Genomic DNA, 24,307 nt, shown 5'->3' on the forward strand with positions numbered 1-24,307 from the left:
TCTCTCTCCTGAGGAAGACGTCAGTCACTTGTTTCGGCAATGTGCCCACACTGAGAAAATATGGTCAGATTTGTTCATATTTATCCAATCTTATTTTGTAAGTGACTTTTCTTTCTGTTTTAAAGATGTTTTCTTTGGATTATTTGACTACTCAAAAGAGAAAACAGGACAATATTACAACATTTGTGCTTCCTACCAGTTAAATTTCACACATAAGCAAAAATGTACTGGCTCTAAAACTATTTTCTCTGTTCAAAGATGATCTCGACAAATACATGAAACTATCCAACTATCCAAAGCTCAGTTAATCCCAAAGCACTGAAAACTAGATCTCTATAATCATAATTTTTTGCCTCTTTAGGTATAAATGTGTTGCATTGTTCTTGTTTTTTTGTTACCCTGGCAACTTATGTTGATCTGTATTGCTTTAATGCTTTGTAATGTTTAATAAAAAATGTCTCCGAATCGGTTAAAAAACAAATACGAGACACTTTGCATCTTTTTTTTGTTGTCACTAATGACTTAAAAGTCGGTTGTTCTTTTGAATGAATCAAAACGCAAGTGTGTTCTGTACAAGCACATTTCCCCCCCCGATAACTGTATTAAAATCATTTTCCGGTTTGTTTTACATGTTCTTCTCAAACCCGGAACGACTGACTTCACATTAAGATTCTGTGCATGATTTAAATCAACACACAACATGAAAGTACAATGAACAATACTTTCACAGTATTTCACGACTGATAAATGTCAATTGAAAAATAAATTAACATGAATTCATTATGAACGAACATGAATCAGTGGTGAACAACAGTATAAAGCATCATCAATTCATACAACTAATGTAAAGGTCTTCTGCACGTTGTACATTTCCTTATCTTAAAGTTTTTTTTTTTTTTTTTAGTAAAAACTGGGTAATTATCCCGGCCTGCAACATCCCGAATGTCCCATAAACACATTCCACTGGAATATAAAGTTTATATTTAGACTGAACTCAATAAACTATGGTGACACTGGATTTCCTTAGCACTTGATTTATTCAAATAATGCCAAAGCCAGTCTCACAGAGACTACTTTGAATTACACACAATGCAATAAATAGACCAAAAACAAGAAGTTTACCAACATATTGATACAAAAACAATACAATAGTGCAATATAAACAAGTTATGAAAGTTGGGATTCTTGCATTGTGGCTGTTAGACAGTCGTTGAGTGGAGTTGCTACGGGCCGGCGACGAGTTGAAATGCTGTGCAAATCCATTTCCTTTTGTTTACATGGATCAGTTCAACTGGGGAATCTCCATTTCGCAGGAAAAAAAGTTCATGTGTGAAGGAGCGACATGCATTAATCACCCACACGTGAAACTCAAGTTTGTGCATGTTCGTTCCAAGTGCCTGAAGGATCTCCCACGATGCATTGCGAGTTAGTCCCAGCCCTGAGCGAGAGGACCTTAGCACCGTCTAATACCCCAGAACGAATATATAGCGCCCCCTTCAGGATGGGAGAGCGTCGCCACACTTTAAAGTGCACTCCAACAGCAATCTCTTGAACATATTGCAACATATTTAGAACACATACACACGCACACAAAAATCATGCATATTTTGGACCGTTTTCGTCAAGTATCGTGATTCGAGTCCTGAACGGAAAAGCTCTTTTTTGGGTTTGCGCAAAACATGCGAGCACTTGGTTTTTTTTAGCCGTAATTTGGAGATTTCGAAGCGATCCGGTTTAGATGCATCAAACGTCACAGTACAATAAAACTTTTATTTTTTACAATTTTTTTTTTTTTTTTTTTTTAAATCGGAGAGACCTACGTTTCGGAATCACTTAGTCTCCGTAAGGTATAAAAAGACGAAACAAAAGAAAGGCGTTAAATACCTGATGTGAGAATTTTTTTGCCCTGTGCATAGACTATACATACAGTAATACTAAGGGTTCGATTTACTTTTTTTTTTTTATTATCGTTAAACCAAATTTTGGTTTAATATCGCAAACCCCTTGTACGAAGAAAAAAAAAAATAGAAAAATGGACGTCTAGAGGAAGAATGGAGCCGGAAAAAGATGAAACCGTCGGAAAGCAAGCAATCAAAAACACAAAGATTTCGGGAGGAAAATGGACGACATTTTTTTCCGATGGTTCGTAAAACAGTTCAAATGAAATGCTAACAGATGAAATGCTTTCCCGCAGAAGATCCAGATGTTTGTTTAGTAGTTGTTTTTGAAACTCCTTCAAGACAAACCGGTTGTCTTTGACTGTTTAGGGCGAGTCGCTGATGGAAACTGATGAAAACACGCCAGCGGTTCGTTAAATCCAACAGCTTCCTGTTTGGTTCTTTGCTTGGCAGAGTTTGGTTCTGCGTGCAAATAAAGGTCCTTCCCAGCATTCCCTGCAGGCTTTATTTGGTGTTTGTTCCACAGTTCAGATGACTCTTTTTATGTTTCTTTGTACCTGAAAGCACAAATCAAACCTGATTATCTGATTGGTCTGGTTTCACACAGTCAGAACATCATCAAAGTGTTTGAAAGGAGCATTTACCCGCTTTGAACAGTGAATTCGGGAAGGGCTCCGAGAGACGTCAGCTGCTCTTCTAAGGCCACGATACGCAGGCCGATATAGCCGGAGGACAACAGGAGAAGAAACACCCTGAAGGACACACAACACGTCACTTTCACACACTAAAAGATTGAAAATAAAGATGATTTTATATTATTTTAGGAAATATTTGTATAAATATTTTACAAAGGGTTTTTAGGAAAAATGTAATAATTATTGTTTTAGGAAATATTTGTATAAATATTTTACAAATTGTTTAAGGAAATATTGTTCACAATATTTATACAAATATTTCTTAAAATAATCACTACAAATTGTTTTTAAGAAATAATTTAATGATTCATTTAGGAAATATTTGTATAAATATTTTACTAATTGTTTTTAGGAAATATTTTAAAATATTTATACAAATATTTCCTAAAAAAATCATTAAAATATTTCCTTCCTAAAAACAATTTGTAAAACATTTATAAAAAATATTTTGTTAAACAATATTTCTAAAAGAATTTATTAAATATTTCACTTTGTAAAATATTTATACAAATATTTCCTAAAACACTATTTATTAATTTTTTGTCCAAAAAACAATTAGTAAATATTTACACAAATATTTCCTTAAACAAAACCCTTTGTAAAATATTTCCTAAAACAATATTTATAATTGTTTTTCCTAAAAACACTTTGTAAAATATTTTAAAAAAATCCCTACAACAATATTTATAAAAATATTTCCTAAAACAATTTGTAAAATATTTATACAAATATTTCCTAAAACAACATTACATATTTCCACTAAACAATTAGTAAAATATTTATACAAATATTTTCTTAAACAATATTTCTATTGTTGTAGGAATTGTTTTTAAAAATATTAAAAAAAAATTCCTACAATATTTATAAAAATATTTTACTAAAACAATTTGTAAAATATTTATACAAATATTACCTAAAATATATATTTCCCCCCCTAAAAACACTTTGTAAAATAAGTATATATTTGTATAAATATTTTACAAAGGGTTTTTAGAAAAAATATTTGTCTATAATGACAACAGGAGAGGAAACACCCTGCCGGACACAGAAACGTGTCACTTTTCACACACTAAAATAATATTCATAAACCCTGAGGGCGTCTCAAGCTTAAACACATTCCTGTCACAAGACGAGACTCGCTCGCCCAGAAACCACTCATATTCAGGCTGCTTATGATGATGCGTCACGCTATTAATATGACTCAACGTGTCACACGGATGCAACAATATAGGTATTTTGGACTGGAATGATCCTGTTGACAACTAGATTATAAATGTTTAATAAAACAGCAAAAAATATTTGAGGTATATTGATGTAATGGAAATTACTTTTTTATTTAAATAAAAATTAAAGCAATGCACCAAAAAAGAAAAAGTAATCGTAATTTGAACAATTTTTATTACACATTCAAAATATCTTTATAAATTAGTTTTTTGGAAATACTGTATGCATTTTCTAAATTTAGTAAATATTTGTATTACAATGTGCTAAATGATAAATGATTCCTAAAAATAATTTATAAAATAATTTATTTCCTAAATAGTTATATTTCCCAATTTATTTTAATTTAAATTAGTACCATTTCATACATATTTTTAAATTTAAAATAAATTTAAAGAAATATTAGTAAAAATCATTATTAATACATTTTTCTATAACCATTTTATTAGTTTTAAGAAATGTTGTATAAATGGTCTAAAGTATTTAGTAAGTGTGTGTGTGTGTGTGCGCATATATATATATATATATATATATATATATATATATATATATATATATATATATATATATATATATATATATATATATATATATATATATATATATATATATATAAACTTTTTTTTTTTTTTGACTTATTTAATAATTTGTAAAATATTTATAAATTTGATTACATTTTTTTTAAGGTAATATCTGTGTGACTATTTTCTAAATATTGTATGAATGTAAATTCTGTGAATGGTGTGAATGTTAGTGTAAATGTCGCTGGAGTGTGGACTCACAGGATCAGGTAAACGAGGAGGAGTGTGTTGAGGTTGCCGACTTCTCTCTGGATCAGGAGCGATCGAGCTCGGTCCGTCACCGTCCAAACCCACGAACTTCCTGTGGGGACAGGAAGTAGAATCTCCGTCAGCCAATCAAACACAACATGATGAAGTCATAAACTCACGAGCTCATCTCGAGGGCCGTACCCGTGTTCTCGTGGTCCTGAACCGGTTCTGAGATCCTCACAGTCGGGTTCGGCCCAGCAGCAGGACTTTCTGAAACACACCACAGAGAGATAGATACGATTAGATTACAATTAGATAGAGAGATCTAAGGCTAATTTCATAGCAAAAATTCAATTAAAAAAATACAAATATCATATAAATACAATAAAACCGAACAAAGAAACAAGTCGTCATATTATACCATTTTTTTTTTTAAATTAACAAATCCAAAACCTTTTCAGGCATAATCTTAGTAAATAAGTCCTGAATACACAGGATATTGTAACTCTGTCGTGACGTTATTGAGAACAAACCTGGAGAGAGTCTGGAGACGAGAAGCTCTGCTTGACACACACACTCTCCGTTCACATCGAAAGAGTCGTCCAGACTCGACTGACTCGAGTTCAGCTGCCGAAACACACACACACACTGCGTTTACACTCAATACTCATGCTGATATACACTGAACATTTAGGAAATATTTTATAAATATTGTTTTAGGAAATATTTGTATAAATATATTTATAAATACATTTTCAGGAAATATTTTATACTTTAGGAAATATTTAATTATTATTTTAGAAAATATTTTTATAAATATTTTACAAAGTGTTTTAGGAAGTAATTTATTATTTTAGGAAATATTAGTATAAATATTTTTCAAAGTGTTTTTAGGAAGTAATTTATTATTTTAGGAAATATTAGTATAAATATTTTACAAAGTGTTTTTAGGAAAAATTTAATTATTATTATTTTAGAAAATATTAGTATAAATATTTTACAAAGTGTTTTTAGGAAATATTTAATTATTATTATTTTAGAAAATATTAGTATAAATATTTTACAAAGTGTTTTAAGGAAATATTTAATAATTATTATTTTAGAAAATATTAGTATAAATATTTTACAAAGTGTTTTAGGAAATATTTAATTATTATTTTAGAAAATATTAGTATAAATATTTGACAGTGTTTTTAGGAAGTAATTATTATTTTAGAAAATATTAGTATAAATATTTTACAAAGTGTTTTAGGAAGTAATTAATTATTATTTTAGGAAATATTAGTATAAATATTTTACAAAGTGTTTTTAGGAAATATTTAATTATTATTTTGGGAAATATTTGTATAAATAATTCATAGTGTTTTTAGGAAATATTTAATAATTCTTATTTTAGGCAATATTAGTATAAATATTTTACAAAGTGTTTTAGGAAGTAATTATTATTTGTGTCAGATATTAGTCGTCCCTCACCGTGGGTTTGGGCGTGTGGTCGAAGCTGTTCTCGGCGGAGGAGAAGAGAGGGCTACTGTTGGCACTGCCGTCCTGAAGAACCAGAGATAGGATGAGCACAGGAAACATGTGACCCGTGACATCATCATCATCATCATCATCATCACCACCATCAAACATCATCATCAAACACTCACCTCCCCTTTTCCTTTGATACAGGTAATCTTTTCTGATTAGTTAAAAACCTGTCTTGTATCTTTTTTTTTCTCATTATTTGTTCTACAGTGCGACTGTTTCCTTCTTTGTTTATATAATGTTCTTAATAATAATAATAATAAACCTCTCACCTCCAGCTGAGGACAGACGGAGCGCAGGAGTTTGTAACAGCTTTCTCTGTTCCTCAGAGACACGAACAGATACTGCAACACACACACACACACACATTAGAGATGTCATGCGTATGTTTATCACACAATACATAAAAGGTCAGAATGAATGAAGAAATGTCCGTTTCATATTTCACTCCAAAATAATCATTAAAAAGAGAATATCGGGACATTTGACTTTTGTGAAATTCCTATTATTTCCAATAACAAATTCTAAGGTTTTATAAAGTTAATGTTAAACTTTTTTTTTATTCACATTATTCAGTACATTCCACAAAAAAGTTAGCATTAATCAGTATGTGTTTCACAAAAAAAAATGCTAGAATACGTTTAAATTATTTTATTAATTAGCATTTAATCAGTATGTTTTACAAAAAAATAAAATACTCTAATATGTTCATTAATTAGCATTAATCAGGACAACTTTCACACAAAAAAAGCATGTTTTAATACATTTTATTTATTAGCATTAATCAGTACAAGTTACACTAATAAAATAACAGCATTTTTAGGTAAACTTAAGTAAAATTATATATATATATGTGTGTGTGTGTGTGTGAATTTGGGAGGACAATGTGCTTAACGGTTTAATAAAAAAAATGTAATAACATCTATCAGGAATATATGCTTAAAATTTATTTAAAAATAGTTTATATCAAATATATTTATACAAATTATATATTTCAACAGCCTTTAAATGTCCATGCATTTCTCTGGTTTAACCCCGTGTGTTCGTTCATTTCTCCGGTTTAACCCCGTGTGTTCGTTCATTTCTCCGGTTTAACCCCGTGTGTTAGTGCATTTCTCCGGTTTAACCCCGTGTGTTAGTGCATTTCTCCGGTTTAACCCCGTGTGTTCGTTCATTTCTCCGGTTTAACCCCGTGTGTTAGTGCATTTCTCCGGTTTAACCCCGTGTGTTCGTTCATTTCTCCGGTTTAACCCCGTGTGTTAGTGCATTTCTCCGGTTTAACCCCGTGTGTTCGTTCATTTCTCCGGTTTAACCCCGTGTGTTCGTTCATTTCTCCGGTTTAACCCCGTGTGTTCGTTCATTTCTCCGGTTTAACCCCGTGTGTTAGTGCATTTCTCCGGTTTAACCCCGTGTGTTAGTCCATTTCTCCGGTTTAACCCCGTGTGTTCGTTCATTTCTCCGGTTTAACCCCGTGTGTTAATGCATTTCTCCGGTTTAACCCCGTGTGTTAGTCCATTTCTCCGGTTTAACCCCGTGTGTTCGTTCATTTCTCCGGTTTAACCCCGTGTGTTCGTTCATTTCTCCGGTTTAACCCCGTGTGTTAGTGCATTTCTCCGGTTTAACCCCGTGTGTTAGTCCATTTCTCCGGTTTAACCCCGTGTGTTAGTCCATTTCTCCGGTTTAACCCCGTGTGTTAGTGCATTTCTCCGGTTTAACCCCGTGTGTTAGTGCATTTCTCCGGTTTAACCCCGTGTGTTCGTTCATTTCTCCGGTTTAACCCCGTGTGTTAGTGCATTTCTCCGGTTTAACCCCGTGTGTTAGTCCATTTCTCCGGTTTAACCCCGTGTGTTAGTGCATTTCTCCGGTTTAACCCCGTGTGTTCGTTCATTTCTCCGGTTTAACCCCGTGTGTTAGTGCATTTCTCCGGTTTAACCCCGTGTGTTCGTTCATTTCTCCGGTTTAACCCCGTGTGTTCGTTCATTTCTCCGGTTTAACCCCGTGTGTTCGTTCATTTCTCCGGTTTAACCCCGTGTGTTAGTGCATTTCTCCGGTTTAACCCCGTGTGTTAGTCCATTTCTCCGGTTTAACCCCGTGTGTTCGTTCATTTCTCCGGTTTAACCCCGTGTGTTAATGCATTTCTCCGGTTTAACCCCGTGTGTTAGTCCATTTCTCCGGTTTAACCCCGTGTGTTCGTTCATTTCTCCGGTTTAACCCCGTGTGTTCGTTCATTTCTCCGGTTTAACCCCGTGTGTTAGTGCATTTCTCCGGTTTAACCCCGTGTGTTAGTCCATTTCTCCGGTTTAACCCCCTGTGTTCGTTCATTTCTCCGGTTTAACCCCGTGTGTTCGTTCATTTCTCCGGTTTAACCCCGTGTGTTAGTGCATTTCTCCGGTTTAACCCCGTGTGTTAGTCCATTTCTCCGGTTTAACCCCGTGTGTTAGTCCATTTGTCCGGTTTAACCCCGCGTGTTCGTTCATTTCTCCGGTTTAACCCCGTGTGTTCGTCCATTTCTCCGGTTTAACCCCGTGTGTTCGTCCATTTCTCCGGTTTAACCCCGTGTGTTCGTTCATTTCTCCGGTTTAACCCCGTGTGTTAGTGCATTTCTCCGGTTTAACCCCGTGTGTTCGTCCATTTCTCCGGTTTAACCCCGTGTGTTCGTTCATTTCTCCGGTTTAACCCCGTGTGTTCGTTCATTTCTCCTGTTTAACCCCGTGTGTTCGTTCATTTCTCCTGTTTAACCCCGTGTGTTCGTTCATTTCTCCTGTCTAACCCCGTGTGTTCGTTCATTTCTCCGGTTTAACCCCGTGTGTTAGTGCATTTCTCCGGTTTAACCCCGTGTGTTCGTTCATTTCTCCGGTTTAACCCCGTGTGTTAGTGCATTTCTCCGGTTTAACCCCGTGTGTTAGTGCATTTCTCCGGTTTAACCCCGTGTGTTAGTGCATTTCTCCGGTTTAACCCCGTGTGTTAGTCCATTTCTCCGGTTTAACCCCGTGTGTTCGTTCATTTCTCCGGTTTAACCCCGTGTGTTCGTCCATTTCTCCGGTTTAACCCTGTGTGTTCGTTCATTTCTCCGGTTTAACCCCGCGTGTTAGTGCATTTCTCCGGTTTAACCCCGTGTGTTAGTGCATTTCTCCGGTTTAACACCGCGTGTTCGTTCATTTCTCCGGTTTAACCCCGTGTGTTAGTGCATTTCTCCGGTTTAACCCCGTGTGTCTGTGCATGATCCAGTTTAACCCTTGGTGTTCGGGACAGAAACTGACCTTCTCTCCGTCAGCGGTGCGAACAGAAATGGCGTTAGGGACGAGCAGCGCAGTGTTCTGCTTCTTCAGGACAATCACACCGGAGACCGGGACGACCACCTGACACACACACACACAAACAATCGAGCCCCTGTTAGACTGACTTATTATTTGTTGATTCAAACTCTGAATTAACGTGCACCAATACTAAATTTTTCTGAACGTCAATCATTTGTTAACAAACGAGTTATTTGAATAACAAGTATTAATTACTTCAATAAGCTCATTGTTTCTGCATTGTTTAAATTAATACTTTTTCGCCAAGTGGGATTTTGTATATGTACATTTCATAAATACATAACTTAAGTCACCTCTGATAAGAGACCCCTGTAAATTGTAATGAGAAAATGACTCATGCATTTTCTGTAAAGCTGCTTTGAAACGATGTGTATTGTGAAAACCGTTAAAGCGTAAAATAAAGCGTTAAATAAATAAATGTGAATTGAATTTTTTTGATCTGAGGGATTATTACCTTAGTGTCCTTGAGAAGCACAGAGGAGAAGAAGCACATGTTTCTCTCGGTGATGTACAGACGCCCATGGTAAGGCACTTCTTTCTGCAGTGCACAGATGTAGGCTAGAGAGAGAGTGAGAGAGACATTAAAAAAACATTAAAGTAAATTGTTTTTAGTTTAAAGCTTAAAAAAAAGCAGCTAGAGCGCAATGGATTTCTCAGGACGTGAAATAGCATCTTAGAAACGCAAATACTTGTTTAAAAAAATAAATAAAAGGTTTTCCCTCTTTTTCTTTCCTTTACAATAAAAAGAAACCTTCAATCTGAAAACATCCAGTCATTAACCAACTTGTAACAGCTAAACTCTATATTGATACGGGATTTTATTAAGTTGCCATTTTAGCTTGCACAAATATTTTTTTTTTATAAAACATGAACTTATTTTTTTTCCTGCTGTATATAGGCCCATAAGTAAAACATAGGCATATAAACTTCCGCCAGGGTCTGACACCAAATAATGGCTTTATCCTAAAACTGTGCTTAACTGACATCCCGACACAGCGTTAAACAATCGTTACACGAGCAATGCGAAACACATCGACCGGCTCGATGAAAACACATTCATAGTCCTCACCATGGAGCAAGTCCTCGCTTTCTGGGATTTCCGGGAAGAGTTTGTGGAATGTTTTGTTGTGCTTTACGAAACTCTGAGGAAAACAAGAGGAAACGAGAGTTTAGAATCGGTTTCATTTACAGCACAGAAGTGTTGAAGAGCGATGAGATGTGTCTTACACTTCTGGAGTTCAGGCTTTCACTTCTCTCCAATGGCCTGTCCACGTCAAGAGTGTGAGACCTGACAATATACAGCAGGAACAGAACATTATACACACTGATAACAGGAATATACGCTTACGTTTTAGATAAACCTATTTTTTCCAAAGAAATTTAAATATTATATACATTTATAGCAGGAATATATGCTTGTCTTTTATATAAACTGTCATAAGCAGGAATATATGCTTATATTTTATATAAACCTATTTTTTTTCAAAGAAATTTAAATATATACATGTATAGCAGGAATATATGCTTATATTTTATATAAACCTATTTTTTTCAAAGAAATTTAAATATTATATAGATTTATAGCAGGAATGTATGCTTATATTTTATATAAACCTATTTTTTCAAAGAAATTTAAATATATACATTTATAGCAGGAATATATGCTTATATTTAAGATAAACTATTTTTTCAAAGAAATTTAAATATTATATACATATATAGCAGGAATATATGTTTGTCTTTTATATAAACTATCATAAGCAGGAATATATGCTTATTTTATATAAACTTATTTTTTCAAAGAAATTTAAACATGCATATATAGCAGGAATATAAGCTTATATTTTATATTAACATTATTCATGCTAATATATATTTTTTTGTAAATGTTATATACATACATTTTATATATACTTTTAATTACTATTTTTTAAAGACAATTATAAAATGTTTTTTTCTATTTTCAAAATTAAGCAATTTATATCTGATACAGCCACATTTCTGATATTGAAAAAATCCCTTATTTAAAAAAACATTAGATATAAATTTAAAGAAAGCAAATTCTCATTGATATTTCTGATCAATGAGAATTTGCTTTCTTTAAATTTATATCTAATGTTTGAAAAAACATTTATATGTAATGTTTTTTTAATGTGATAACTATATTTACCTACCATATCTAAAATGTGAGTAAGTAATAACATGCATTTAAATAAATAAATACATACACGTACAAATAATAATAATAATAATAAATATATATATATATATATATATATTTTTTTTTTCTTTCTACATTTTTGATTCTTTATCCATTCACACATATCCAACAGTTTGGCACCGATCATTACAGTGTTTGTTGAGCTGTTTAATTACTATTTTTTAAAGAAAATTATCAAATGTTTTTTTTCCATTTTAAAAATGTAACAAGTTATATCTGATTCAGCCACATTTTTGACATTGAAAAAAAATCCCTTATTTAAAAAAAAAATACATATAAATTTAAAGAAAGCAAATTCTCATTGATTTAAAAAAAAAAAAGATATAAAGTTTTTTTTTAATGTGATAATTATATTTACCCACCATATCTAAAATGTGGAATATATGCTTACATTTTAGATAAACCTATTTTTTTCAAAGAAATTTAAATATTATATACATTTATAGCAGGAATATATGCTTGTCTTTTATATAAACTATTTTTTCAAAGAAATTTAAATATTATATACTTGTCAAAAATGTAGAATTTTATATATATATATATATATATATATATATATATATATTTTTTTTTCTACATTTTTGATTATCCATTCCCACATATCCAACAGTTTGGCACCGATCATTACAGTGTTTGTTGGGCCGTTTAGGAAGCGGTTGGACACACACACACACACACACACACTTGTGAGGATTCACACTGGACGGTGTGTGTTGTACCTGGGCAGGACCGGCCGGCTCAGGCTCTTGGGCTGCTGTGGAGTCTCCAGCTGGTTTTCCTCCAAGCTGAACGCTTTCCTGCTTCCCAGTTTAGGTTTCGTCCTCCCCTTCTTCACCTTCCCGGGGATCGTCCCAGCGTCCACCGAGTAACTGTGAAAACATCGGAAAACCAGCGTCAACCTCATTACGATCCGTCCGTGTGACGCTCCCTTCGCTCCGTTCAAGCCTTATACACTTTACGAGAACTTATAAAACACTAAACTCACACACAGATGGCCAATAGAAGCCGTTCTGGTCATTTAATAGGCTCAATACCAGGAACATCACTCAAACTGCTCCGGTTTATGAGTTTCTCTCAGTGTAATGGTTAAACAGAGTCAAAGTAAACACACTAGAGCCGCAGTTTGACGTCTATAACAGATCAAACTCGTCCATACCTGTGAAGATGAACTCCATTTCTGCGAGATAATCGCAAACTCAGAGATCTCCGCATCCTCCAGAGTGAGAGAGCAACACACAACGGTCCTCAAGCCATAACACTGGGGCAATAACCCAAACCTGCGTCTACACGAGCAGAGACACTCAACAGATCTTCAGCGGCACACGCTCAACTTCCCTGTATGCAAATGAGTGTGGGCGGGGCTTATGACATCAGATGGTGTGAGTTGATGATGTAATGGCACACCTGCATGTGAAAACAAGTCTAGAAACACGATCTGTGTGATGTAGTATTTCTTCTGTGGTTGTGCAGGACAATGTTGATTCCAAAAGTATGATGTGCCTCCTTATACAACGGTTTATTTTACTTGGAAAAGATCACATTCATGTGGAAAAATGAATGAACACTTCATAAAAGAGATTAAACTATACGGCAATACATTAGATAAGATGAAGAACAAAAAAAGCAAGAAAGACCTATGAAGCTTTTTGTTACTTTATTGTAATTTTACCCCTGGCATGACCTATTTTTTTTTTTTTTATACATATTCTTATGTTATTTTCTACTTGTTGAGAGGTGTATACTCATGTACAAATCTTTGTATATTTTTTGTTACAATAAAAACAATTTTTTTTTTTTTTTAAGTCTAGAAACGCACTTTAGATCGAGAGAAGAAGTGAAAGCAAACGGGAGTGAAAGTCAAATCTCTCTATCTATTTTTTTTAAAGTAAATATTTGTAAATATTTGGACAGTGTAATCAGCGTGGGAAAACCTCAGAGTAAAACTGGGAGTTGTGACAAATATGATACACCAGTGTTTCGCCAGATGAGAAGTTTATCCGTGCATCATCTTTTTACTCTTTTAATTTCTTGCTTTTATTTTAATTAATTTCTGTGTAAAGCACTTTGAATTACCACAGTGTATGAAATCTGCTAGCTATATACAGATGAAACTCGAAAAATTAGAATATCGTCCAAAAGTCTGAGTATGAAAAATATGAAGCTAATATATGTAGTGTAAATATATATATATATATATATAGATATGCATGATTATACTTTTCAGAGGGCCGACATTTCTGTATTTAAAATTGATGTCATGTAATATTCTAATTTTCTGAGATTATGAATTTGGGGTTTTCATTCATATCAAGATGATAACTTTAGCACGATATTCTAATTTTTCGAGTTTCACCTGTATATAAACTTGCCTTCTGCAACCTTTCATCACTATTGGATTATGGCGATTTGGTTTATGAATGCCCCAGTACATTATTTTATCATAGCTCTTTATGTTTCACTACTGGTTATAGTTATCAAGCACATCATTGCACTTTATACGATAAAACTGAGTTGCCATCTTTCTATACTCTAAGTTTTAATTGATATTGATATCTTATTTGTGGTCTAATACAAGTGTTTGCTACAATCTTCGTTCTTATGATCTGTCATATCTTAAAGTTCCTCGGGTTCGAACAGAGCTGGAAAACAAATAATGAACATCGTAAAGCTGACCATGCTAATCACTAAACGAGTTTAAGTTGCTTTTAACAGATTATGCGTTTTACTGGTAAATTGCTGTCGTGAACCTTGATTATGTTTTTGTGTTTCGATGTGCATTTGAATGTCTGTTAATAGTTATGTTATTTGTATGTCTATGCATTTTTTATTATTATTATTGTCCCCCGATTTTTTTTCTCTCTCTTATTTTTTATTTATTTGATGTATTTGGTGTAGTTTTGAGTATGTGTTACTAAACTAATTGGCCCATTAGGATAAATAAAGCTCTAAACAAACGCTTTCTTGACCAAGTCACTCTTGTAAAAGAGATTTTAATCTCAATGAGTTTTTAACCTGGTTAAACAAAGAATTCTATAAAGCCGCAGGAAATAAAACTCAAAAGTAAAACCACAAACATTTAGCTTAAAACATGTAATTTGGAGCTTACGTGTCAAGCCAAACCACATATTCAAAACAGAGCTCTTCATTCCAGCATTCAGATGTTGGACTCCAGGACAAAGGTGTTACGTGCTGAAATATATAGGCTAAAAGACATTAGTGATGTATAATAACAACACTTGGGCACGCGAGTTATGCATAACTCGACAGCTTCCAGCTACACTGGGCGTAACTAATTACTTTCAAACACAACAGAAACATTCCTGAGCTGACCAGCGAGGAAAAGTCACGACACAAAATAAGTATTTTAAGACTGGCTAGGATTAGCTGACGCATTTTAGAGAATTTAGCCAACTTTCGTTTTGTTCTTTTTGTCTTGAAACCTCCGGATATTAAAGCAAACCCACACACGTGGTTCACAAACACATCCAAAACAGGATACACACCTAAAATGTTGACGGTACAAAGTGCCACAGATGAAAAATGTTGACTGATGTCAATCGCTAAAGAAATGTTAAGGTGTATCAACATATGAAGATGTAGGAACACCAGGAAAGAACACGCATGTATCTTTGCTTACGTTTTTTTGAATCTGGCAGCAATTATATCATTTAGTTTAATTACGAGACTGAGACTTTTGTTCTGACCTACAGAAGCAAGAAAACGGGACATCTTTACGAGGAAGTGAACGCAATTAAAAAACAACGAACTTTTGTCCAACTAGTTGGACGAAACTTGAGATTTACAAGGATAACATTTTTTTTTTTTTTTTTAAAGGTAAAAATACAATAATAAAACTTAAATTTTCACTCTATTGGGGTAAAATGAGTAAGTTTTTGACTGATTGCACGAAATTCGGATCTGTACGAGGAAGTGAACGTAATTAAAAACAACGAACTTAAACTCAATTTGGACAAAATTTGAGGTTTAAAAGGTCTTGGAACAAAACAACAACAACATTCCAGGTAAAAATAGTATAATAAAACTTAGATGCAAAACGTAAATGTATGTTGTTTCACACTTTGGGTAAAATTAGCATGTTTTTGACAGATTCGAAATTCGCATCGCGACAGAAATGCATTTAAGAAATTAAAACAAGTAATGCAAAAACTAGAGACGGTCAGACTCACAGTTTTTTTTTTACCCAAATCCTGGGTCAAATTTTTTTTGTTTTTTGTATTTGAGTAGTTTTTGTGTTACCCAGCTTCTGGATCAGATGTAACTACCCAGGGGTTGGGTTATTTATCGCGTTTTTTTTGCGACCTCTACAAAAGAGAGCAGTGCAAGCTACGTCAGATTGTTGCATGTCTTCTGCAAAATACAGGTTTGTGTACATTTTTTGTATCTATAAATACGTTATTGTTCTGTATATCGTTTCATTTTATGCAAAGCAACAAACAGAGACTCGATGTGAGTCACCTAAACGAGTGTCGGGTCGATCTTTTCACGTGATGGAAACGCCTGATGCCTTGCATAACATTTTATTCAAAGATATACAGAATATAAATACATATAAAGTAAAAAAAAATTCTCAACAACCTGTCCATAAACAATCAGTGTACAGTTCTGAGTCAGTCACAGCATATTTCAGCTACGGGTGAAACGCAGGTATTTTAATAGTATATAAAATAAACTATAGTGTAAAATATGATTGAAAATAAAGGAATTATCATGCAAGCCAGTGGTTGGATCGAGTATTTAAAAAGGTTTAGAGGATTTAAAGTAATCCGTAGACAGTAATTCATGTATGAAGTAAAAAAAAAATGAATTAAATTAAATGAATCAACTATGCTGGGTTAAATCAACAAACCAATTTGCTGGGTAAAATGAACCCAACATGTGTTCTGTCCTATATTTACCCAGCCCGTGGGTTTAAAACACCCAATTAACCCAGTGTTTTTTAGAGTAGTAGCCCAGAACTTAAATCACATGGATAAACCCTCAACCAGATTTATTGCAGTTCACAGCAATTCCAGTCAAGTGAGAATCTCCAAGCGAATCTGCGAGGCGTTTCTGCACGTCTGAGCCGGAGCTCCACTTGTGTATTCTGGCCAAATGGAGGCATTCAGGGAATCTACTGCCCCGGTGTGGGCGTTTACAGGAAACACACGTAACTCAGTCCTCAAGAGCATAAAGAAAGTCTTTTGTACATGAAAACATTTGAACTGTTTTGTTTGGCAAGCATTATATACTTTAAACACCCTGTTCAAACAGTAAGGTTTGACATTTGGAAAATGGACTATCTAATAGGTATCATTGACATTATAACAATACTAAAGGATCTAGAGATCCTATTTGCACACTTAAATGTTGTTTACACATCTATAAACTCCATTACGCTGTGCTTGCATTACATTATCTCATGTACAGGGAGCCTCGCCAACTTCTATTTAGCATCAAGACACGCAGTGATTGAAAACGAAGACAATGAGCATCAAATATCCCCTGCTGATTCATTCAAATGCTGAAGATAAAGAGCAAATGCGTCTTTCTTTCTCGATGGATATCTAATCTGGTTTTAACTAGCACCAAACAGTGGCATGAGAAGCTTCATAAATATGCCAAACAAGGAAATGTGTTAAAGTTCAAGGTCTGTTCCCAGCAATAAACTTTCACCATGCTTTCCCTTTGTGCTGAGAACGAAAGTACATTCTTTGGAAATGACTAAAAATGAGAATGATGTGTGAAAATGACTGAATTTGATTCCATGAACTAGTCATTTTATAGGCCAACAATACAGGCCTATTCCCATAACCAAACAAAACCAGTTGTTCATATTCAATCCACTAGCAACAACAACAAATCAAACCCCCAAAACATGTCGGTTCAATGACGTATTCCCAGCTGCTTCCCACACCAATCACGACGATATATCCCAGAGACCACGTTATATTCGTCTCCTACCTTCTCAAATCCTCACACACAACCGTGTCCATGCGACTCGAGTCCTTCTCACTATCCATCGCCACGTCTTCCCAGCTCTTGGACTTAACTGAATCACTTTCAACCAGTTGCTGAGCAATGAGGTCTAAAGGTTTGCTTTACAGCTGATCCGTTACACAAGCACAGCTCGATCAGGCCTTCGGGAAAAAATGAGATAATGAAGCACAAGGAAGTTAAAGTTATAGCCGAGGGAGGGCTAAAAACAATCCTCCGCCGGCCCACTCCGCTCACCAGCGGGGGTTTCCTTGGAAACGAGTGGGTGATGGACGCATCCCATAATAGCCAATTTAAATACCATTGAAAGAATGCAAACTAAGAAGACAAGAACGAAGACAACCAAACAAAGGCCAACCTATTGTATTTTAGAAAGTAAATTTTTCTTTTCCGGTTTATGACTGAACCTATGCTTTCCTACTAATAAGGGTGTAAGAATATACCGTTTCCTAATATATATCGCAATTCAAAAATGCAACAATATGTATCATGGATACTGACAATATTTATTGCGTAGGCTATAGTTCACACAAAATAAAAATTACTGTGTGAGAAAAAAATGCAAGTTTTTAGAGTTTTAGTGTCAGTACTACATTAACCTACTAATATATATATATATATATACACACATACAGGTGAAACTCGAAAAATCAGAATATCGTGCAATAGTTCATGTATTTCAGTAATTCAAATTAAAACGTGAAACTCATATATTTAGTATATATATCTATATACATATGCATGATTATACTTTTGAGAGGGCCGACATTTCTGTATTTAAAATATTTTTTTAAATTAATTTCATGTAATATTCTAATTTGAGGTTTTTATAAGCAGTAAGCCATAATCATCAAAATTATAACTTTTGAACGATATTGAAATTTTTCAAGTTTCACCTGTATATATTAGGGATGGGACGATTACCGGTTTCACGATAAACCACGATAAAATGTCCTGACGGTTAGTATTATCGTTTAAAATTTAATTATCACTAAAACAGTGTTTGATTATCGTGATTTTGAAAACTCGCAGTAAATCCTGTCCAGCCAGAATCAGTCTGACGCAGGCGCGACGCCGCGCGAGCATGCAACGCTGTCTTTGCACGAGAAGACATGGCGGAAGGCAGTGACAGCGCTCGGGGGATTTTTCAGCCATCCAAGAGGACAGAATCTGAGGTGTGGTCGTATTTTGGCTGTTACAGGAGTCCTGAGAGCAATTTAATCAAGGATGGGTAACGTCACCCTGTCTGCAGATCTTGCAAGAGGAAAGTCACTGCAAAATGGGGAAGGAAACGCATCAAATCTGCTAAGTCATCTTAGTGACAACCACCCACTGTTTTCTAGCGAATGCCAGGAAAGTTCACTTTTACCTCAATACCAAAACTACTTGGGCAAATAATTGGACAAAAAATATTGATCAGAGATTAAATGTTTCATTGTCTAACTTGTAATTAACGCAATACTTCCGAGAAGAAAAGTTTTACAGCAAGTGGCTTTGAGCCGAGACGAACGAAAATGTTCAAATTATTACGGGTGACATTTAAGGGATAATGTATTGTATTCATAGTAAACTTATTACACAGATTTTATTATTATTATTTATTTATTTTTATCACATAAATAATTTCAGGGACATGAAATATTGAATTGTGATTAACGTTAATGTTTTTAAATCTTACCGGTTTATAAACTCATTATGTAAGTTACAGTGTACAAAAATCGTCAAGACAATATGATCACTACAACAATAGTAGTATTAATACTAAATTACTCTGATTTAATTTACAATACAATCCAAAACTGAGACGCAAGACATACACAGAATGAAACCAGAGATCGCGCCCGCGGTGATCCGAGACATGGACGGGCGCTGTGTTTGCGTTGTTGATCGTTTCTGTTTAGTCACCCTGGCCCAACCAACATATTTTGTTCATTTAAAGTGTGTGTGTGTGTGTGTGTGAGAGAGTAAGTGATTTATTATTATTAACTTGTTGAAATGTTTTCAGTGTGTGTATCAGTTCTTTTTGAACATTTCCATCTCATTTTAACAAAACCGTGATAATAGTGATATTTTTGGTCACTATAATCTTGATATGAAATTTACATACTGTCCCATCCCTAGTATACTGTATATTAGTAGGTTAATGTAGTACTGACACTAAAATTCTGAAAACTTTGATTTTGTGTAATTTTTATTTTGTGTGAACTAATATATATATATATATATATATATATATATATATATATATATATATATATATATATATATATATATATATATATATATATATATCTATTGTCCTGTGCATTGGGTTTCCAGCACCAAGTCCAAGCCTATTCATTTTCACACCCCCAATGTAATAACAAATTAAAAATTTCAAACCAACAGTAAAAATTTTTTTTAACCTTTTACGATATTTCTTGGAGTATGGCAATAATATCTTATCATGAGTTTAGTATCGTGATATGTATCGAATCGTGACATGAGGGTATCGTTACACCCCTATTTCTAACAGATTCTGATTTTGAGAGTGCAAAAAAGCTATTATAATTAAATTATCAATTCCAAATCTATACAAATGCAAAATCATACATGGAGGAAAAACAAAACTGGTAACCAGACACAGCATAAAAGTTAATCAACAACCAAGATTTCTGTTAAAACTAAAAGTTTAACTTTTCTGAGTACAGATACAAGGGGAACCAACACAATTATACACAATTAAAACACACTAGGAATAAGTGTTGACAAAAGTCATGCTGTACACTGGTAATTCAGACTTGCCACCAATCTAAAATGTGGGCCACACCAAGTTCCAGTTCAATTACCATTGAACCTTTTCTCCATCTGACTCCTGACCTCCTAGTGCCATGACAAATTAAATCATTATGAATCATGCCTGACCAAATAGAGATTAGCGTTAAACGCTTGTGTAATGTACAACAATTAAATCCCATTAGCTCATTGGTGAATCACTGAAGATAGCTTGAAGATCCTTGTCCAGGCTGTAAGAACAAAGTCTTCAAATCTTTGTCTCAAGTTCTGCACTTATTTTTATCAGTGCATTCTGTACTTTGGTTAATAAACAAGACGCCATGTTCTAACGTAGAAGATTAAGTGAGTGTTTTTGGAGCACACTAGTATCAGCGTAACATGATATTGAGAATATGAGAATATCAGGTCATTTTTCATTACATAAGCAGAAGATCTTCACGCTCTGAAAGACATAACGGTACTAGATCACCATTGGTGGATGGAAGGGAGGAACTGCCGACTGAATGCGATTCAAGTTTGCTGCCAAGAAGCCAACATGTAAATCCGAGAGCGACAGGTTGAATTGTGCCAGGCTTGCATATCAGAAAAACCATAGATCATTTCCAAGTTAGAGTTCACCAGTTGAGCAAGTCATGCATTTCCCTGCTGACAAAATGAACGTACTAGAGCGGAAACAGTGAGAATATGATCCAACCACATGTAAAGAGTTGAAGGTCGGCGTGATAAATGATCTGACTGGGTGTGTGCAGAGAAAAGGTTATGTTTTAACCACATTATAACTTCTGTTGAGCTACACCATTGAGGGAATAATCCACAAGAAGTGCTATACCTCTAAAAAAGCCAAATCTAAACATAGAAACTACAAGAAGAGGGTGGAGATACAAAACACAAATAAAGCTTCCAAACTACACTGGGATTTGGTCTCAATGAAATGAAATGGTCTCAGCTAATGAAAAAAGGGCACAAGGCTAACTCTAAATGAGACTCTTAAAAACTGATGTAATCTTGCAACCAGAGTTATTGACTACAAACAAAGGCGTAGGATGAGGATTGTGCCTTGACATCTATCGAGCCACATGGTCCGATCAGAGCCAACACCAATCCCTGTCGGCAAACAACAGCTTGCCACTTGTGCAAGGGGGCCAACCCTTTAACACAGAGGACATTTGTGAAAGTCATGTGATCTGTATGCATCAGTCTCATTTCCTCAGTGTAACTGCTCTAAACAGAAAGAGGTCTTTCTTTCCATGCACCAATCCAGTCCAAAAGAAGACTGGAAATTCCACCCGAGAATCACATGAAACTGATCATATCTTGTTCTTTTGGAACAATTATGTCTTTTATCTTCAATAGTGGTCAAGGTCATTAATATGTCATTGGTTATTATTGAAAGTGGATTTCCCAAATTCTGGGCGAAATGCTTCTCGAACTGGAAGATTGAGACGTTTGTTTGACTTTTGGAGGCGACAAGTTAACAAAGAATCAATAATTTTGCTGGGAAATTATGTATTTAATGGAAAGATAGATTATCATGTGCAAAATCTGGAAGCCTGAAATAATCTGGAAATAAGAAATCTAAAATTAACAAAGTGATCTTGTTGAGATTACTCATGGGAAAATAACTAAGGCGAATGACCTCAACTCTATAAAAATAAAAGTTAGCCGTTTCTTGAATAAGACTGAGCTTCCAAAGAAGTTGTGCAAGACCAAAATTATATCTTTACGATAAGGTACGATAAGCGGTCAAGGAATTGTGGGTCCATCGTTTTCTTTACAAGGCCCGGAGAAGCTAACACAATTCCAGTGGGAAGCAAAATTAGACCAGACAACTTTCCCACACCTGTAACAAGCTTTTGGGCTAAAAATAGAGCACCGACAGATAACATGACCCAAATGTGTTGGACCACTAATACAATGGAGGGCCCATGAGATCATCTGTTCATCTGGAGAAACGCTTGTCAATCTAAACCACTTACGAGGCATTGTGATGTAATGACGGCATTTAGTGCATGCCGTAATTTGATTATGACACATTCCTCCTCCAAATTACATTTAGAACCACCATTGAAGACAACACAGTTTGGCCAAGAAAGGGGTCAATTCGTATTTAAATTGCCCAAGTGAATGGAAAACTCACGCCTTGATGAAGGTTACGAATTTAGAGCATAATTGTGATGAAGATTGATATGTTTATGTCACAATCACAGATGAGGGTAACGTCCATTCACGCAGGATCACACTACACAGGTATAAGAATATCTGGACTGATTTGGTATAATATAGACTACGGTATATTTTCCATCCAAAGACTGAATGGAACTCAGTGATAAATAACTCGGCGATTGGAAAATCAGCTCTAGTCTAAAACTAGCTCAGTAATACCTGTACATTAGCATGAGAAATGTGATCCATTTACAATACCGGCTTAACGACTTTAATACCAACACATGAGTACACATAAAAGGCTGATATTACATTATGCTGTAGGGCTAGTTTTTAGGCGTTTGGAGGATTACAAGGTCGATGACAAGCTATGCACAATGTTTTATACACACCATGATACCATAGTTCATACATAGTGTGGCATGTCCAAAATCATACTGACATGGTACATGTCAAAATACTATGGTATTATTGTGGTGCATATGAAAACCGTGATGAAATAAATTCATGTTATTCTTAAGAGTAACAAAAATGTACTTTGGCAGCACAGCGGTGATTGTATCAAATAACACCATGGTAATTAACATTTTAAAATAGTTTTGAATGGTAGTTCAATGTAGGCTACTTCAAAATAGAAAGTACAACCATGGTAAGTTAAAAACAAGACATTGGCACTTTTTTTGTAAAGGATGTTAACACCATGGTTTTAATAAAAAAAATTCCATGGTATTAACAACCTAAAGTCATAATTTTACCATGGTAGCACCACAGTAAAGGGAATGCAATAAATCAATAATGATATGGGTATTTTATGTGTAAAACAATTTACTACGAAAAATGATAAACAAATAATTATACTATACAGACACACATGAAGTAGCAATTAAATAATCTCTAATCTATATTTGAATAAGATAAATCAGTCATCAGGAAGCAATAATGTCATCACGCACGCGCGCCACACACACACACACACACACACACAGGATTGTGACTATAAAACAACACCCTTCTGACCTATATCATTGCAAAACGTACTCATCACATAATCTGATAATAGCAAACACAATAAGACCTTATAGTTATAACGTTAATATAAACACAACATTAACATATTTAAATGCCATGCGCATATTGTATTATCGGATGTCGACAGCTGAGCTGATAACGGTCACTCACCTCTCCTTCATTAAATGCTTGATTCGCCAAATGGCGCTCTCGTCGATCTTTCTCAGAAATGTTTTCAATCTCTCCCTCTTATTTTCCAGCATTCTTCCTCTACACAAACCGACACACGCCGACAAAAACACGCCGTTTAACGAGGATGCGATGATCCGGTTTCTCTCCGGCGTCCCATGAGCCCGGCCTGATTAACAAAATGAGACAAAATCGGACCAAGTGCTGGCGGCCAATCAGCGCGCATCTGATCAGTCACGCCGCCCAATCACGGCGCGGCACTTCAGTTGGACTCCTCCCATGCCCTTTTACGGACAGGACGCGTGTCCGCATGCAACGTGGTGGTAAGGGGGAGGAAGTCTGTGCGAGGAACTAGTGTAAATAGTTGATTATACACTGTGGGTCTGTTTTACTGACTGACTGGGCTTGTGTTTTTACATGTTTTCATACGGTCATGAGCTTTAACACATTATGCGTGTCAAAATAATAACTATATGTGGATATGAGATTAAATAGACTAAAAATTTCATGAATGTATACATTAACAGGT

The 24,307-nt window shown here is 34.7% G+C and overlaps 1 protein-coding gene across 3 annotated transcripts; it reads right to left on the bottom strand.

Moving 5' to 3' along the window:
• Positions 1 to 1,018: 1,018 nt before the first annotated feature.
• LOC143735729 (GRAM domain-containing protein 2B) lies at positions 1,019 to 24,006 on the bottom strand. 3 transcript variants are annotated; one of them, XM_077225947.1, is made up of 13 exons: positions 23,761 to 24,006; positions 12,369 to 12,518; positions 10,656 to 10,716; positions 10,498 to 10,570; positions 9,883 to 9,986; positions 9,372 to 9,470; positions 6,384 to 6,455; positions 6,058 to 6,129; positions 5,118 to 5,211; positions 4,786 to 4,854; positions 4,597 to 4,696; positions 2,543 to 2,650; positions 1,019 to 2,455 (listed from the first exon to the last, which is right to left on the bottom strand). In XM_077225947.1, the coding sequence occupies exons 1-13, from the start codon at positions 23,850 to 23,852 to the stop codon at positions 2,440 to 2,442; spliced, it is 1,110 nt and encodes a 369-aa protein (XP_077082062.1). In that variant the 5' UTR covers positions 23,853 to 24,006; the 3' UTR covers positions 1,019 to 2,439. The 3 variants fall into 3 exon arrangements, with proteins under 3 accessions (XP_077082062.1, XP_077082064.1, XP_077082065.1); XM_077225949.1 differs by lacking the exon at positions 23,761 to 24,006 and adding an exon at positions 17,611 to 17,882; XM_077225950.1 differs by lacking the exon at positions 23,761 to 24,006 and adding an exon at positions 12,806 to 13,770.
• Between the last annotated feature and the right edge of the window lie 301 nt (positions 24,007 to 24,307).

The sequence above is a fragment of the Siphateles boraxobius genome, unplaced genomic scaffold, assembly GCF_051911475.1.
Source record: "Siphateles boraxobius isolate OS27281-9 unplaced genomic scaffold, OSU_SipBor_1 13, whole genome shotgun sequence".
NCBI classification, from domain to species: domain Eukaryota; kingdom Metazoa; phylum Chordata; class Actinopteri; order Cypriniformes; family Leuciscidae; genus Siphateles; species Siphateles boraxobius.

What these genes read in the sequence shown, in the direction of transcription:
- LOC143735729 (XM_077225947.1), bottom strand. Translation starts at nt 23,852, where the DNA reads ATGCTGGAAAATAAGAGGGAGAGATTGAAAACATTTCTGAGAAAGATC. An exon ending in AAAGCCTGAACTCCAGAAGT is followed by an intron (nt 10,571 to 10,655) that starts GTAAGACACATC and finishes TGTTTTCCTCAG; the next exon opens with AGTTTCGTAAAGCACAACAA. An exon ending in CTCCTCGTTTACCTGATCCT is followed by an intron (nt 2,651 to 4,596) that starts GTGAGTCCACAC and finishes TGTGTCCTTCAG; the next exon opens with GGTGTTTCTTCTCCTGTTGT.